Source organism: Armigeres subalbatus, chromosome 3 (assembly GCF_024139115.2).
Source record: "Armigeres subalbatus isolate Guangzhou_Male chromosome 3, GZ_Asu_2, whole genome shotgun sequence".
In the NCBI taxonomy this organism is placed as follows: domain Eukaryota; kingdom Metazoa; phylum Arthropoda; class Insecta; order Diptera; family Culicidae; genus Armigeres; species Armigeres subalbatus.
The window spans coordinates 197,668,086-197,687,192 of NC_085141.1; the positions used below are offsets into that span (position 1 = coordinate 197,668,086).

The window sequence follows — 19,107 nt, forward strand, 5'->3', positions numbered from 1 at the left end:
TTTATATTCATACTTCGCTTCCTGATCAAAAATCGAATGACTGGTTTTAGTCCTAAAACTAAAATGTCCTCATTCCCAGAATCCTCGAAGGCAATCAGTAGGTCCTGGAAGCGGTCAGAGCCGTCAATGGTCATTTAATTAATTTTGATTTAATTCATATTTCGCTTCCTGGTCGAAATCCATGAAAAAAGAGCCTTCGAATGACTGGGTTTGATGCTTAAACTAAAATGTCCCTTTAACAGGTTCCTGGGGTCCAATCTGTAGGTCCTGGAAGAGGTCAGAGCCGACAATGGACCATTTTATATTCATACTTTGCTTTCTGATCGCAAACCATGAAAAAGAGCCGTCGAATGACTGGTTTTGGTGCTAAAATTAAATGTCCTCTTCAACAGGTTCCTCGGAGGCAGCCGGTAGGCCCTGGAAGCGATCAGAGCCGTCAATGGGCCACTTTATATTTATACTGTGCTTCCTGGTCGAAATCCATGTGAAAAGAGCCTTCGAATGACTGGTTTTGGTGCTAAAACTAAAATGTCCCCTTCCACAGGTTCCCCGGGGCCAATCCGTAGATCCTGGAAGCGGTCAGAGCCATCAATGGACCATTTCATATTCATACTTCGCTTTCTGATCGAAAACCATGGAAAAAGAGCCGTCGAATAACTGGTTTTGGTGGTAAAACTAAAATGTCCCCTTCCACAGGTTCCCCGGGGCCAATCCGTAGATCCTGGAAGCGGTCAGAACCGTAAATTGACCATTTTATATTCATCCTTCGCTTCCTGATCGAAAACCATGAAAAAAGAGCCGTCGAACGACTGTTTTTTTTTTTGTAAAACTAAATGTCCTTCCACAGGATCCCCGGGGCCAATCCGTAGATCCTGGAAGCGGTCAGAGCCATCAATGGACCATTTTATATTCATACTTCGCTTTCTGATCGAAAACCATGGAAAAAGAGCCGTCGAATAACTGGTTTTGGTAGTAAAACTAAAATGTCCCCTTCCACAGGTTCCCCGGGGCCAATCCGTAGATCCTGGAAGCGGTCAGAACCGTGAATTGGCCATTTTATATTCAAACTTTGCTTCCTGATCGAAAACCATGAAAAAGAGCCATCGAACGACTGTTTTTTTGGTAAAACTAAAATGTCCCCTTCCACAGGTTCCCCGAGGCCAATCCGTAGATCCTGGAAACGGTCAGAGCCGTCAATGGACCATTTTCTATTCATACTTCGCTTCCTGATCGAAAACCATGAAAAAAGAGCCGTCGAATGACTGATTTTGGTGCTAAAACTTAAATGTCCCCATTCACAGGTTCCCCGGGGACATCCCAGCGACTCCAGGATCCGTTTATTCAATTGGTTTTTATTCTGGACACATTAGAGCCTTTCTAGAATAAAATCATAGTGGCCGATCTATCAAAAAGCGAGATTCAAATGAAGTTGTGGCCTGACCCCTTTGATAAGTATCGATCGGAACCGATTTTAAAGAAATGGCCATATCTCACTTGATTCTGGTCCGATTCCAAATCTCAATATATGGTTCCAATCAGCTAGAGCCCTACTTCATTTGTGGTTACTAATATTATTCAATTTTTAACCACAACTTCTCCTAATATCCACCTCAAATTTACGGTTTTGAACTTACCTCCGAAAATCCCGGAATATCTCCGGAATCCGGTGGCCATAGTCGGTTCCATGGACATACCGTCAAACTGCTTTAATTTTCTAGTTCGGGCATGCCTGAATTGTCAAAATCGGATGATAACTAAGGTAGTTACAACACATCTAATTTTACCTAAAATTTGCCTATCCTAATTATTTTGTCCATCCCCTGTACTAAATTATCGAACCTATATTACTAAATGATCGAAAACATCCTTGCTATAATCCATAACAAATTACACTAAGGTAAACAACGATTTTTGATTCCCTGACACATTATTGGCACAAGTATGCTGATTTAGGTAACACCAGCTCTGTCACGAGTAATTTATCAAATTTTGTACAGGAGTTTACCTGTAGATCTGAGTGATCTGATAAATAAGTTTAGTTCAGTTCAGTATAATATATACAAAAGCAAATTAAAATTAATCAACTTTAATCAAACATTCGGTTAATCACTTCGAAATTTTCTCCATATGAATAAACGCAACAGTATCGAATTTGATCCGACTTAATAAAATCTGAAGAGAAGATTTTATTAAGTCGGATCAAATTTGTAAATTTTAGTTGAAAAGTGGTTAAATATCAATGACAAAAACGGAACTGCTCATCAGCAAAAAATGAATTCTTATCTATATGATGAAGAATCATACTATTCCAGAAGGATTCTGACTTCAAAACGGGAAACACTCGAAAACTTGTCATTTGACCAAAATTATGGATCATATTACCGAAGTTATGGATCATAATCACGATAAAAATTGCGCAAAATTGTATTTTTTATTAAATGTAGTTTTCTATGGATAATTTTAAAACATTTATAGGTCATTTGTCATACGCTCATGGGAAAATAGCAGGAATGATATTGTTTTTCTTGATCATGTTTAAAGGTACATACTTATTTTCCAATTATTTGATTTATTTTTTTTAACTTAGTTATGCTTAGTTATAGATCTTAAAATTATTCTTTATGGATAAGCCTGAACTATTTTATGGATTTAAGGTAGCGTTTTATGGAACATTCAGATGTTATTTATGGATCGTTGTTGTGCATTTAACGGTACAAAGTAAGGGCTGCCTTAAACAAATGTGAAAAATAAGCCCTATTTAGTGTTATATTATACTTGTATAATATGTTTGTCAACCCTTTTGAACGAGCGAGAAAGGCATCATCACCGCTAGGTGGATTAATCAGGGTTTTTTTTTAAACTAATTGCTTGAAAAGTTTCTTCGGCTGCATACGGTTTAGCCTCAAACAAGATGAATCCGAGTCTTTCAACTGTCTGCAAGGTAACATTATGTTTTATTTCTGAGACTGCTGTTGGTAGCGGTGACTAAATACGATGAATCCTAGTTACCACAACTTATTGCCCTAGCTAGAAAAATGGATTAAGCTAGGGCTTTGTTTGGTAGATTTCACACCGCAACACACTACGTCAAAGTGATCTACCGTGTTACGGGCTTGCAAGGCTACTGGAGATACCAATAATGCATTACTCCTTGTAAAAAAAAATGCTGCTTCAAATTGAAAAACTGAACTTGAAACTGAACCGTCTTGGTCTACCGTCGTGGATCGTCAACTGGATTCATTACTTGACTCTCTTGATACTTGACTCCAAGAAAAGCTTTCGTTAAGAAACAAATATTTTAAGCTCTTTCTAGTGGAATGTATTCAATCGTCTAAGACGAGTTAAGTAACTCAATTTAATTCCACCAATTATTTCGATATCTTTGCAGATACGTATTTCGACCACAACTATGTGGTCGTCTTCAGTGTCTCGTACTTGTCTCGACTCGAGTACTGTCTCTAAATTTCTAATATGACATCAGCATCTAGTCGAATAGGATTTTTATTGCACAGTTCTGTTTTCTCCATGCGGGCGCATGGAGACAGTACTCGTCGATAGAAAAATCCGTCGTCCTCCGCAGCTTAGCGGGTACTGATGAAACCAAATTCCCAGCACCAGGTACCAGCCGAACTCTCTCAATACATTTTCTGAACTAACTCTCTCATATGTATTTTTGTACACATGCCAATCAAGTAGGATATTTAGTGTTGTCCGGCTCCTACATACTTGCTTCATCAGCAACGGCGCTCAATGAAGTAGGGTTGTGTGAGGTTGTGCCAGTTTGGTCGTCAGATCCCAACCCGACCACAGAACCGAAGATAGATCGCCACTCGAGTTCAGTACATTCAAAGTTAATTGCCTATATGCCGGGTATTAAGCCACCCGGAGTGGAAATAAATTACTATGTCTGAAACTCGATTATGCATATGTACAACATGTGATAGATTTAGTTCGGAAAAGGTATTGGGTAGGAAAAAGCACCTGTCTAGCGTACTGGGGTCGTGGGATCAAAGCCTACCGAAGGCAACTGCGTCCTATTATTGCGGTAGTTTGTTTTTATTGTGATAACAACAAGTTCAGCACATTTGACGAAATTGGATGATGTTTATGTTTTGCTCGTTGGTCCGAAGCATTCTTGAGTACGGAGTTCAAATATGGGCTCCTTACCATGCGATTCATGCATCACGCATAGAAAGCATCCAGAAACGTTTCGTCACATTCGCATTACGACAGCTGCCATGGACCAATCCCGATAACCTGCCTCCCGATGTGCTTCAGTAAAGGTGTGGGCCAAAGTCCTCTGAGTCTGTAGTAGTCGGTAAAATAATGTAAACAATACCACCCACAGTGGGCGGGCGGAGTGAAACGTCACGTCTGTTAAAAAAATTGTACTGAATATGCCAGACGTGACGGTCGCTTTCGGCCATCTTAGGCAAGCCACCTGAGAGTTTTTCTCTCAAAAGAACGAATTTTCGTTGAACAAATACTACTTGATGGTTTGGCCCACACCTGTAGTAAAGCACATCGCCTGCCTCCGTATGAGCAAGGATGTACGCTCATTGGTTTGCAAACACTCTCTAAACGCCGAACGTATTTACAACGATTTTTCATTTTTGACATGATCCTCGACAACATTTACTGCAGTAGCGTGCTCCAGGAAATCAACCTCCACGCACCTAACCGCTGATTACGCAATCCTCGTGGTCCTCGCTACACCGCACTGCTCACGGTTACAACAAACCTCTTGACAGATGTTGTAGATTGTTTAACAATGTATGTGACATGTTTGATTTTAATGTTAGTAAACTTTAGGTACTTTAGTCTGTGTGGTTTTGAACCAAAGATGAAATAAATAAACAACCTTATATCATTAAGCAGAATAATACATGTATTCGAGGCGCCCATAGCAGTTGAATCAATTGTATCGTAATCGTTTTATGTAATTGAAGGTGGACAGTGTATGGGTTTCCATTATAACACGTTTTGCCTTTCTTGTATACTAAGTATACGTAAAGGCTACATGATCACACCAAAACCAAACTTTTGATAGAAGGCTCGGAGACCCATAGTGTCATATACCAAGCGACTTAGCTCGACGAATTGAGGTAATGTATGTGTGTGTATGTGTACACAATTTTGTAGACACACTTTTTGGAACTTAGCATTTGCCGAATTACTCGTAACAGGTTCCGTTCTACTGAGAATCTTGTTCCATTGTTTGCTAATGAAAATTGGCCAGATTGGACTATGGGATCAGAAATTATGGTCAAAATACTATTTTATATGCGCAAAACACGCTAAAAATCACTCACTCATATTTTTTTAGTATTTTTGACGTAGGACTTACGTCTTTTTTTACTATGCTGGGTGTCATTTACATTTTTGGAAATCGACAGCGTTACGCTGGAAGGAAAGATTTTAAACGTTACTAGCGCCTTTATCTTTCGGTGGATTTTTAAGATTTATATATCATTTATATTTTGCCTATTCCATTTAAACTTAAGATTATTAACGATAAGCTATTGAAAATTTCAATTCTTGTCAAAGCCAGTAAAGCCCCAAACGCAATACAACGGAACGGCGACGGAAACGGAAAATTTGACAGTTGGCCCATATATTTTCTGTCAAATTTGCCGTTTCCGTCGCCGTTCCGTTATATTGCGTTTGGGGCTTAAAAATTTCATATGTAACCGATCCCGTGCATTCCTAACACGGACATCAGAATGCGGTATGTCACAGGCCTTCGGGTCTACCGGAAGATTTTCTTTGTGTATAAAAGAAGCAGTGCCTGTCGTATTTTTTTTGTTGTGCGTAGAACCACTGCGTCCATTGAGTTGAACTTTTGTGGTATACCCTTGATTACTCTTAACTATGTATTCGCATCTTGTAGGTTGATCACCATTTGTCAAGTAAACAACCTAAGATGCGTCTTTTCCCAGTCCGGTATAATTGATTTCCTTAATAAAACCCACTATCTTTCCAGGATGTGCAGTCCAAATATCTCCTGGTTCTGGTTGCATAAAGCCACTATTTAGAAATTTTAATCTACCCTTGTACAATGCATCACAACTGCAAAGCAGATGTTCTGAGAGGTTTCACGTTCCATGTTTTTCATTACCTTCAATGCCACAGTGTCCTGGAACCCAGTACAGATTTACGGAGTTCTCTTGGCACACTTTTCGCAATGAAAGAATGCAGTCCCAGACAAGTTTTGATGTACATTTAAAGCTACTCAATGCTTTGAGTGCCGCTTGACTATCTGTGAAGATACAAATATTTGCATATCTATATTTCCTCTCTACACAGATATTAGCACATTTCATTATAGCAAAAATCTCCGCTTGGAACACCGTTGGATAGTTTCCCATTGCCACTGAGATCGATATCCCATCCCATATCCCTTCTCCCGTTTTTGTTCCTATTTTTGAGCCATCTGTTTAGAATTTTATGGAACCGTCCCGAACAGTGGGACCTCCGACTTCCCAGTATATAAGGAATGTCATAGTTCTCCACAGGTTTCATCTAGTCTCCACTCATATTCATCACTGGCCCATATTGAAAATTTTGTGAGATACACTGGATTTTGTTTTTACGCGATTTACATTTTCTCAATTTTCCACTCATCCTAAATGTTTAACGTATATTAATTACCATGTGATTTTTCTTTGATTTATTCTGGATTTTTTGAAACATGTTGCGAAGAGTTTGGTGGCAAATTGAAGTCACACGATCAAAAATACGAGCGAAAAAAAATCGTGTAAAAACAAAATCCTGTGTACTCAAGTGGCCCACTAAATCGCCTGACTTGAATAACTTCAATCGTTTAAGTTTTTGCATATTCTTTTCCACTTCTAACTACACGAATTCATACAATGGTAGCAGATTTAGAATTGCATCTAACGATTTTGAAGGAGTGCTACGCATCGCTCCCGTTATAGCAATGGACACTAACCTTTGCAGTTTTGTCAGCTTCTTCTGTGCAGTAGCCTCTTTTGTTTTTGGCCACCATACAAGAGCAGCATATGTCAGTTTTAGACGAATAATGGAAGTATAAATCCACTTTATCATTTTTGGTCTTAAGCCCCATTTTCTTCCAACTTTTTTTTTTTTGTCTTTATTTTTGTGATTTTTTCTTCCAACTGTTTTAGAGCATATCCAGAAGGCACTAGTTGCCTTTCCGATGGCACACTCAATATGAGCATTCCAAGTCAGTTTAGAATCTAGTATGACTCCCAGGTATTTGACCTGTTCACTAAGCTGAATTTCAGGTCCTCCAAGCTTAAGAGCTTTTAGATCAAGTTTCCTTTTTCTAGTGAATGGTACAATTACATATTTTGACGGATTAATGCTAATGCCTTCCTGAATACACCACGATTGGGTAAAATTTAGAGCCCATTGCATTCTTTCAGAAATTATATTGTCGAATTTCCCCCTCACTATAATGACAATATCGTCAGCAAAGCCTACAACCTCGAAACCTTTTTCTTCTAAGCTTCCTAGAAGATCGTCTACAACTAAGGACCACATTAGTGGTGAGAGGACCCCTCCTTGAGGGCAACATTTTGTTGCCCATACTGTAAGAGACGAACTTCCCAGCTATGAAGAGATTTCTCTTTTTGCAAGCATGGTGTGAATCCATTTGATAATGTTCGTGTCGAAGTTTCTTTTCTTCATGGCACGATCCATTGACGAATAAGAAGCGTTATCGAAGGCTCCTTCAATGTCCAAGAAAGGACAAAGTGCTATTTCTTTTACCGAAAGCGCTTTTTCCACTTTAGATACCACTGTATGAAGTGCCGTAATTGTTGACTTACCGGACTGGTAAGCAAACTGGAACGTAGACAGTGGATGTTTAATCATGTAATTTGAGTTGATATAATCACTCAACACCTTTTCCATAGTTTTCAACAGAACTGATGAAAGACTAATGGGCCTGAATGATTTAGGATGCGTCTTATCTCGCTTTCCTACTTTTGGTATGAAGATAACTTTTACTTTCCTCCATGAAGATGGAATATAATTGAGTCTTAAGAGCCACGCAGAATGGGTACGTTTGCGTACGTTTTGACAGTTTTTCCATGGGAAAACTGTCAAAACGCACGCAAACGTATCCATTGTGTTTGGCCCATTAGACTTGCCATGAAAATCCGTATGCAAGTCATTGTCATTACAGTTTGTGACAGTATCGCGTATTGACGTGCTTTTTGCTCGCGCATTTTTCGTTTGTTCACTGTTTACCTACACAGCGACAGCATGAAGTCACCAGCGCACAGTGGGATCAATTCCAAAAAAGACGGTCAAAAATGTTAGAAGTGAATAAAATTGTCTATCAGGCCACATATTATGATATTTCATTGAATGGATGGTTCATCTTCTCGGCATCACCGACCCGCAAGCTAGAGATCCACTACCGGGACGAGAGGTGGGTCACCAGTCGTCGCAAGCACGCTAACGTTCTCAAAGACAACGTGCTTGCACCAAGTGGTGCCTCATCAAATATCAATGGCTGGCGGCGCCAGTGTAGAGTTCTATTTCTATGAGCACTTTCACAGATATTAACTGCTACCTTTAATTACCAATTTCTGCCACCTCACTGCAGTGCTAACGTAAAATTGTATTCCATTATTAGAAATTGTAAACATATAGAATGGATTTTGTATCGTCACACAAAGTAAAGCTGTAGAGGCGCAAATCGTTTCTTGATATTACGGTTCATGTGAAAAACTCATGATCTTTTTACAGAGTAAGTATGGAAAATCAGATGTAGGGGTCAAACAAGATACTCTCCCTGCATTGCGACTAAAAAAGACATGACTTGATAGTTTGTCCTACTTTCTTTAACAATATTTTCAAGTGCCTGTAATGAGTGCGCAAGTGCCTGTAAAAACTCATGATCACGTGGAATTTTCTTAATTAAAGTATGCATGAGACAAGAACAAATGGTACTAGGGGGCCGTACACATATTACGCATGCCCTTATGGGGGAGGGGAACTGTCGTTTTACCCATAAATAAAAAATCATTTGTATGTAAGAAATCTTACATGAAGGGAGGGATGTTGAAAAACCCAAAAATAACGCTTACGTAATAAGTGTACAACCCCTAGACAATTTTCAGCTGATGTCGCATCATTGTATTGGGGCAAATGAGAAGTAGAAGGAGAAGAGAAAACATATTGTGCGTTGCTTTTTATCAAAATTGATTGGCAAGACCGAAACGACCACTGTCAGTAAAACCAAAATAACTTTGCGGGCGGAGGGTGGCGGAACCTAATTTCTGCAGGATTGGATTCCTGGCAAAAAAATGAAACTACAGTGTGAATTTCATTGATGGGTACCGATGGGTACCTTTTTGAATTTCACAATGAATACAGCAACAAGATAATACAATAATAATTTTATACATAATAAAGACCGAGTACTTTCTGCGCGATCAAAAATAATTTACGAACGTATATGCGTGGCTTTATTAGTTTTTGGACTACACTTTGTAATGGTGCCAAATATAATAGGTTTGGATGATGTATACGTTGTGGCCAACATAATGAAGCAGTAAGATAAATGTTACAAGATTTAACAGAATTAAAAATCGACAACATGCTCAACTTGTATTGAATGTAAAGGTATGATCCACCCGAATAAAATGACTCAAAACTATGTTTACTTCATCGTCAAGTATTCTACTAACAACCCATGACTCAAGTTTTCAATTTGGATCATTTTGAAAAAATGGTTTTTGACCGTCTTTTTGAAGATTGGTCCTTCTGTGCAGCGGTAGAACTGCCGGTGGGTCTGCGAATATGCATGAAAGAAGTAGGCGCATTTTTTTGTCATTCTGTCATTTTGTCATTTGGATGCAAGTGGTGTCGGTTGCGATGAATGCAATCGCCCATCGCATCGCTCGGAGTTCACGGCTAGAGGCCGATGATGGCTGAGGGCAGTGGTGGATGAAGAAGAATAAATTTAGAGAGATTTGGTCTGCTCATCCAGGTGATTGGTTTCATAATCCACATGATATCGGGATGGATACGAGTCATGTCATATGACTGACCATATGTTAAGTTGTGCTTGGTACTAAACGACACGTACATTAACACATGGTTATACTATAACAGTTCTGATTCCACATTGAAATTGGTGCTGTATTTCTTTGTTTGGAAAACGGGACAGTTCCCCTAAAATAGCACATTTTGCCCAAGTTTGACAATTTTATAAATAGAATTTTTAAACTTCAAATACTATCATCAATAAGAAATCTATAAATGCCCTACATTTGCTAGAGCAAATAAGATTAATCAGGGTTTTTGAATAAAAGTATTATTTATTTATTCAAACTAAGACCTTACACTCGTTCTGTTGTGAGATGAGAGATGTCTTACACAGTTGGCAAAAAATCTTGGCTCTTTTATTTTTCACAATTTTTAACAATCAAAAAAAATACATTTAGTGAGTGCAACTAATAAATGGATATTTGAGTTTTGTAAATGTCACTTCGATCTGTCAAAATAATACACGCCTGGGCCACGCGAATACACGCACTGCAAATACAATATTTTCTGTGCGCGCTACCGCGTAGATTTGGCTTTAAATTATTTAGTTGAATGTTGAATGCTGATTTGAATAGATTTTGGTGTATATAAATTCCGCTGAGATCTTGGCAATGGTCGAACATCGGTAAAAAATCATCGAGATTTCGGTAAACTTTATCGAGTTATTGGTAATCTTTACCGAAATCTCGGTAAAAATCAACTTTGGTAAAATATTGACAAAATTTCGGTAAACGGAAGGTCGGTAAAATAATTCAAGTGTATTCAAGAAAGACTACGATATTCCTTGCTATGTTACCTGTTTCGCTGAATATGATATGCTGTCACGAGTATTTGGTTAACAACTGTGTCGACTGGAATGTAATCGTATATAAGTTCAGTTCCTACGGGGAGTCGACGTATAACTCCTTTGGAAGCTCCCATAAGAAATCCTTGTGGTCCATTCTTTGAAATCGTCCATCCAGGGACGGGTTCTTTCCATGCCCCGGTAACTATTAATATTCACAGAAAATAAACATATTAAAATGTGCAAAAAGTGTAATCAGTTGGACGTTTTGGGTACTTACTCATACTTGGTCGAACGATGCCACATGGAAAAATTGAAGCACATTTATTGACTTCATGTTCTGCCATATGTTTTGTAAATGTGTACGTATTGGGATGATCCTTTAGTAATCTGTTGAGAATAATAAAATATGGACAGTATGGAGTAATATTATTTACGTAAATATGTGTATTATCAAGAAACAATAAAGCCACAAATTCTAAAATCAATAACATTCGCAAAATAGGCAATTTAGGCTCAATTTGTGTCGTGTTTTGTTGTTATCCGGCGTAGAGATGTCGTAAAATCCCGATTAATCGATTAGTTACTAATCGATTACTCTTGATTCTTGTCGATTATTGAATCGATTAATCATTGTATAGTAATCGATTCAAAATTAATCGATTATCACAACGATGAATCGATTAATCGAAATAATCAATTAATTTTCGACATCCTTATGATGTCGTAAAATTCTGATTAATCGATTAGTAACTAATCGATTACTCACGATTCCTCTCGATTATTGAATCGATTAATCGTTGGGTAATAATCGATTCAAAATTAATCGATTATCACAACGATGAATCGATTAATCGAAGTAATCGATTAATTTGCGACATCTCTAATCCGGCGTGCTTCTCTCCAATTCTTTGTTTTCGAAGTATTCACTGGATTTTTTCGCATTTTACTTATTTTTGGCTTCTTCCACGTAAGGGCGGATTTGAGTGAAAGGAACCATAAAGTAAGTTGTCTCGCGGTTCCGTGTGTGAAGTCCAAGTAGGGTAAGCTATAGATGAGCGAAGATAAATTCTCTGTCTCCAAACGAACTGTCAAACGAGTCTCCAAACGAGCATGACGTCACGATTTCAATGGAAATTTTTGTATGAAACATCTGAAAATTTTGAATGGATCGTAACACTACGCTCAACCCCCCTTTAAGCGTTACGTAATTTGTGCACGCTGCCCAACCATGCTTTCGCTCATCTACAGATTCTACTATCTATAGGGTAAACGAATTTAGTTGGACCCCTGGCAACATTTTCTCGATTTCCAAACTAAAATCAATGCCGCAGCTAATTCCGTCGCTGGCTTCAAAAATTTGTTCAGCATTTGTTTGACTAGTTTCCTGGTTGATGAAACTGATATTTAATTGAAATTTTAATGAGATCAGTTTGTTCAAGAAGGTAAGTGTTAGAATGCGTTAAGGGGCCCCCAGACTTATGTTCCATCTACGCTTCCCTACAAACGGCAACAGAAACGCAGTCGCCAAGCAATAGAATCCCGTCGCGGGTGTTTGGGGAAACCTTTACTCTTGAAATCGTGTTTCGTTAACGTGTGCGTTAAAAATCTGAGCATGTATACTAGAGTGGCCCAGCCTAATATGGGGAGAAAAAAAAGGCGTCGGATTCTACGGGCCACCCTCCAGGATTTAGCCTTTAGGTAAGAAAATCATTCTCTGGGAATTTCAGTCTGATCGGTTATTACATAAGGTGGCGCAATTGATTTGAAGTTAATATGGGGGTTTCAGCCTAAATATATGGGAAAATACACCTCTGTTACTATTTCGTACAGGAAATTGGATGGAAGAGCCCGATTGAGCCCAGATTTGCAGGAAATGAAGTTAACATGCCAATGAACAATTCAACATAAAATTCTACTATTACTAAATAAACTTTAAATCAGTTTTTGGCTGATTTATTTGGAGTTGGGTTGAGAAATTTGAAATTCATTAATTGCCATGAAAACATACGCATGCAATCAAAGGTGCCTGCGATGCGTGATTTCGCGCGCACTGAAACATAAGTAACTGCACGCGCGCCACAACACATATCGCAGCTACCTTCGATTACATGCGCTTGTTTTCAAGGCAATTAATGAATTTAAAAGTGCTCAACCAAACTCCAAATAAATCAGCTAAAAACCAGAGTCTCTTAATTCTCGTGTATACATGGATGAGACAGTGTGCCATGAGCTACGAAAGCTCACGTAGCATCGATTCCGTGCGACGAGAGAAGCTAGCGCGCACATAAAATAACTGAGTGAGCGTGTCTCAAAGTACGTCTCATGAGAGCTTATGCAATAACCGATCAGGCTGAAATTTTCAGAGAATGATTTTCTTACTCAAAGGCAAAATTCTGGGGGGTGCCCCGTAAAATCGGACAACTTTTTGTATCCTGGGGCAGTCTAATGTATACACACTAAGTTCATGAAGAAATTATGAATTTAAAACGCAGTTATCGTATTAGTGTTGCATGACATTGGCAATGGAAAGATAAGACTATGCATTGGATCATTCGACCAACGGCACATGAAAACTCGATTAAATTAGAAGTGTCCAGGCAGTTTAGAACTACATCAAAATGATCCAAATGTTTGTTCATATCCATATGGTACTTAAGTATCTCAAAACATTTTCAAATGTTATTCTCAGGATTCCCATACATTTTGATAATGCATGAATACTTAATATTTATTATTACGAAATTTCATGGAATTTATATCACATCTAGAGAGTTTAAAAAAATAAAGCTGAATTCTTGATAATTTTCAAAAATACACTCATATCGAATTCCATTCATGGACAATTCTAGAAGGATTCTTCAATCTTAGATTGCACATTTATCTACCTTTAGTTATATGGAGAGAAGACACAGCGTTTTGAAGCAAATCATAGTATCATTGGAAATCAGTTGTATTTTTCGCTTTTTTCGTAATGTTAGTTCCAGGGCGAATGAGTGATAAACTATGTCAAACAATTTCCCAATTTATTGAGAAATGATATGTCAAATCGAGCTATTTCTTACTTGTCAGTTAACTGTTCCAGGGCATCGTCACTCAACGAGTTGACCAAATCAATTATTTTTTCGGCATCTTCATGTACAGGATACAGTTTTTCATCCGCTTCCTTGAGATACGAGTTGACGTAAGCACTAGAAACATGAACCATAGACTGAAAATATAAAGATTTTTTTTAATGTTTATGGAATAGAAAGCCACAGATAAACAGACGTCTCGCTTAGAACAAAATGCAATCAATATCATCGTCACGGACATATTATCGCCATATGCTAAAATGCACTGTGAGTGAACAATCGGTATCCTGGTGGCGATAGCGTGCAAACGTCAAACACAAGCAAAATCGATGGAAGCACCAACGGTGACCCATCGATCACCTACAAAAGAAATGAATCTACCTTTGAAAAGCTGAACAATAGAACATGTGTTGAATGAGACGTCTGTTTCTCTGTGGATAAGCTGTATAGTGTCAACAAAAAGATGATAAGTATAAATCTTTTAATAATAATAAGAATAAAACTTGAACTAGTATATCTTACTTTAATATTTTAGACGTAACAACACGTAAACAAAAGAAGGTGCATTATAGTTAGTTCAATTTTAGTACACCCGATTCTTTTTTTACACGGGGGATGCGTGCCGTGTGAAAAAAATCCGTGTAAAAATAATCCGTGTTATTTCGAGAAACCGTGTAAAAATAATCCGTGTTATTTCGAGAATCCGTGCAAAAAAAATCCGTGCTATTTCGAGAAACCGTGTAAAAAAAGCCGTGCAAAAAATATCCGTGTAAAAAAAGTAACCGGGTCTTTGTTAATATGGGGGATGCGTTCCGTGTAAAAATAAATCCGTGTAAAAATAATCCGTGTTATTTCGAGAATCCGTGTAAAAAAAATCCGTGCTATTTCGAGAAACCGTGCAAAAAAAATCCGTGTTATTTCAAGAATCCGTGTAAAAAAAGCCGTGTAAAAAAATCCGTGTGAAAATAATCCGTGTAAAAAAAGAATCGGGTGTATTCATTTTTGTGGATCTGAAATTCAGAAAAAGTCGGGAAGCACACTACTCAATGTACGGCAATCTAAATAATTTGGGTAAGTAAATGATTATAATACTGAATTTTTCAATCGCGAATCAACCCTAGCCAAGGCCACGGGGGTTGACGGCACTGAAGATCAGAGCGTAAAATATTCAATTTCATGAAGCTACTTCCGAAATTTGATTTGACAAACATCGCATGATTATTCAAAGCATAGAATGAAATAGTCAGACGACTACTCCACGAACTCATTCATTCGACTGTCACTGAGTGTGTTTACTATGTGCAGAAAAAAACATAATTAGCATTAGTGCTGTCCAGTGAGAGCTTGAAGTAGCTCGAACCTTCTCCCTGTCCTGCTTATGCCCATTTGTTGACAAAAAAGAACAAGCAGGACGGGAACAACTTTGAGCTACTTCGAGCTGCTCATTGGACAGCACTATTGTTTATATTGATGTTTACCGTTGAAAGTGCCTCACGGATGCAAATCGGATTCAGTTTAAGGTCCAATGCACCGAGTTCATCATTGACGTTTGAGCGGTGCGCTGTTGACTAAGAATGAATACTTTTTCATTCATCGAGTTCATGCAAGTGTTCATTTTTAGTAAACAGCGCCCGTCTCAAACGTCATTGTGTTCATTCGGTGCATTGGACCATGTGATAAATTACATCGCTCATTTAAAACGTGGTTAGATTTCAGATAGTTTATTAATTTGTAGAATGTGCATAAATATTCAATGACCAATAGTCAATCGAATATTGACAGTACAGTGCCGACTATGAATGCGTCTGAAAGTGAGCAAAGAAAAAATCGATTATTTTACACTCTGCTGAAGATAATATTCATCTGTGTATCATTCACAATTGGAGCACTTCAGTGCACCTCTAACGATTCATAGCGGATCGGCTGCTTTGCAGACTGAGCCCCTGATCGTATGTCCCGGCATACTTATCAGGTATAGCTCTTTACATGGAGGATCCGCTAGGGCTCATCTGGGTGATGCGAATAGAATTGATTTGGTTGTGAAACTGAAGCTAAACTATTCTATTGTGCCGGAGCCAAACATTGAAGATTGTGGTTATGTTCATTTCTGATCCTATATTGAGAAGTAATGTTATTTTGGAAAACAAATAAATCCAGTTCGAGTTTTGTATTCTTTGTAACAAATATTTTCATATTATATTTCGGGTGGAAAATTAGTAGTAATGCAATTAAAAAGCATTCGTTAGGGGCCGTACACATATTTGTACATATATTTATAGTTTGTATCAATTTCGACATCTTCTGACAAAGTGTGACAAATGAATTTCTGTCTGTCTGAACCTTATAGACTCGGAAACTACTGAATTTTCACGCCGTTCGAATTTGTATGCAGATGTTTTTGGGGCCGGGGAAGATTATTAAGATAATTCGAGACCCCTCCCGCTTAGGAATGGGGGGCCCCCATACAAATGATGCAACAATTTCTGCATAACTCGAGAACTAATCAGAGAATAGATCAAATGTAGGCGAAACGAAGTTCGTCGGGTCTGCAAGTATATCATAAATATTCAAGGGTGCTTGGTGGCCTTGTGTCACTGCTTCTGCCTCATAAGCAGGAGATTAAGGGTTTGATCCCTGGCCCTTTCCAATTTCCTATTAGATAATTTCATTAATCATATAACTCAATCTCTTTGCAAATCAAATTCTCATTGCTAGCAAGTATGATTCTAAATATAGAATTGTTATAAAAAGCTGCCTGTTACTTAGTAGCAGTAAATAAAATGTAAAAATAGATTGGCATTCATTTGTACCCGTATACGAATGCTATATACGGTCGCTATGCTCGTGCAGGCCTCATACAAGTAAGAATGTGTGAGGTTGATGTGCGGGTAGCGATGGTATGGTAGACGTGTGCGTGGTATTAGAATACAATAGCATTCAAATTCTAATTGTAAAAAATGAATCCCATTAGAATTCACTTTAATACTTTCTCATTACTCTAGTACTTCTAATTCTCATTCATATATTCCTATCCCATAGATCGCATCACTTACCAAAGTGAATCCAGATAATATATCCCTTCATACTAACACAATATCCTATCCTAAGACTATCGTGGAGATGCAGAGGTATACTCGGTCTCTAGTAGCAACGAGAGTTGAACTAATAATCCTTCCTTCCCTTGATGACCGTAAGGACGTGGCCGGCGCCGTAATTGACTTAGTAAAATGCATTGAATTTCCGAAATTTGCACATTGAGAATGATAGCTAAAACCCAAGCTCCATTCAATTGGTTCCCTGTGCAATTTCGCAAGTTCTAGTCAATCACGGAGTAGCAACTACGAATTGTACGGTTATCCTGCTCATGCTCATGCTCTGCAAGTATATCATAAATATTCAGTTTAATCAAAGTTAATTGCCTATTTTCCGGGTATAGACCACCCGAGAATTATTCGAGCAAATGGAACTAAAATTGACAGACGAGGTTTTTGAAGACAAGAAATGTTTCTACGATGGTTCAAGTTCCCTCCCGCTATAAAAAGTGGCTCCCATACTATTGAAACACACATTTCTGCATAACTTTTTAATAAAAAATCAAGATTTTATTTTAATGGATAGAACTGGAAATAAGAACGTTAAATTTTAGAAATTTTAAATGTAATATTGATTAAATTTCGAATGCCTTCTTCTTCTTCTTCTTCTTATTGTCATTACATCCCCACGCTGGGACAGAGCCGCCTCGCAGCTTAGTGTTCATTCAGCACTTCCACAGTTATTACCCGCGAGGTTTCTAAGCAAAGTTACCATTTATCATATATCCTGAGGCTAGAACAATGATACTTTTATGTTCAGGGAAGTCGACACAATTTCAGAACCGAAAATTGCCTAGACCGGCACCGGGAATCGAACCCAGCCACCCTCAGCATGGTCTTGCTTTGTAGCCGCGCATCTTACCGCACGGCTAAGAAGGGCCCCTACGAATGTCTAGAATTATCCAAAAACAAAATAATGATTTTGATCGGAAATAAAGATTTGGGACGTCAGATTAAGCTGTGTTCAAATTAGTTATTTTATAATTTTGTGCTTTTTTAAAAAGCAATACCAATAATTATAATGAGGTAATACAATGCTTTACTGTCCTCACCAGGCTTGTAAAATGTCATCTGCATGTCATTTGACTAATTTGTTCATAACTTTCTTTAGAAGCCAAATTTATTCCATAATTTTAGATGTACTCATAATGCTTGAGTAGGGCTATATTTTTGTCCAAGGGTACATTACTCTAAATATAACATCTGAGGCTGGAGAGTAAAAACTGTCCAAAATGTCACGTGTCATTTGACATAATGTCATTTGAATGACATTTTGCCTCCCACGCCCCAGATTACATATTTACAGCAATGTCTTGTTAGACAAAGTTGTAGGCACATTTAAGCGCTATAAGTTCGTCATACATCATGAATTGATAGCTACCTTCTGGAAAAAGTTCTGGGAAAATTATACAAACGAATGCGAATGACATTTTACAACACTGGTCCTCACTGTCACTGCTGTAGTCTGAATAGGATCAAATAGAGAACTGAACATTAAAAATAGTTCTGCTGTACTATAAGATACTATACATTTGTACTGCTTTCTGTTATCATAATGCACTAAGAAATAAGAATAAAACTAAACTGGCATGCAATGTCCATTGGTTCTGTCAGAAACTTACGAAAGTTTTGCAATCAATAAAAAAATAGAAACTTTGTAATAAGGTGCTAATGTGGTACTGTGGTGATTAAATGCCGGTTGACACTACCATTACATGACCACGAAGCGCACAATTTAAGTGTGTCTGTTGTTTAAAGCATTTCGCATTACTCGTTGTTGGTAATTATATATATTTATTTCAAAAGTATACAAAAGTAGACAAAAAATAAAACACCCAATCAAAGCTTTAAAACTCTTTCCCTGTTTTTTTTTACGAAATAAAAACCGGGAAAAATTGACAAAAATTATCGGGAAAAGCGGGAAAAAACCGGGAATGAAAATCGAATTTCAGTGGCCACCCTGTATGAAACTTTTGTGTGCCAGTGCCAGTTTCATTTTCATCACATGTTACTCTTGACAATTTTTGAAAAACTAAGTATGCAGAGTGGCTTAGAAATACCATATTTTTATGCCCACCAAGTTTTATTCGATTCTGAGATGGTGCTGCCA

The 19,107-nt window shown here is 37.9% G+C and overlaps 2 protein-coding genes across 2 annotated transcripts in view; one reads left to right on the forward strand and one right to left on the reverse strand.

Moving 5' to 3' along the window:
• Window positions 1-19,107, reverse strand: part of LOC134225059 (putative fatty acyl-CoA reductase CG8306) — a 63,788-nt gene that overhangs the window by 39,655 nt on the left and 5,026 nt on the right. The window contains exons 5-7 of the mRNA XM_062704823.1: window positions 13,897-14,042; window positions 11,112-11,221; window positions 10,844-11,036 (exon numbers count right to left, since the gene is read on the reverse strand). Coding sequence (XP_062560807.1) covers window positions 10,844-11,036; window positions 11,112-11,221; window positions 13,897-14,042 — 449 coding nt within the window. The remainder of the gene's footprint in view (window positions 1-10,843; window positions 11,037-11,111; window positions 11,222-13,896; window positions 14,043-19,107) is intronic.
• Window positions 14,901-19,107, forward strand: part of LOC134225058 (cadherin EGF LAG seven-pass G-type receptor 2) — a 108,446-nt gene continuing 104,239 nt past the window's right edge. The window contains exon 1 of the mRNA XM_062704820.1: window positions 14,901-14,976. The gene's annotated coding sequence lies outside the window, so the exon portion shown is untranslated. The remainder of the gene's footprint in view (window positions 14,977-19,107) is intronic.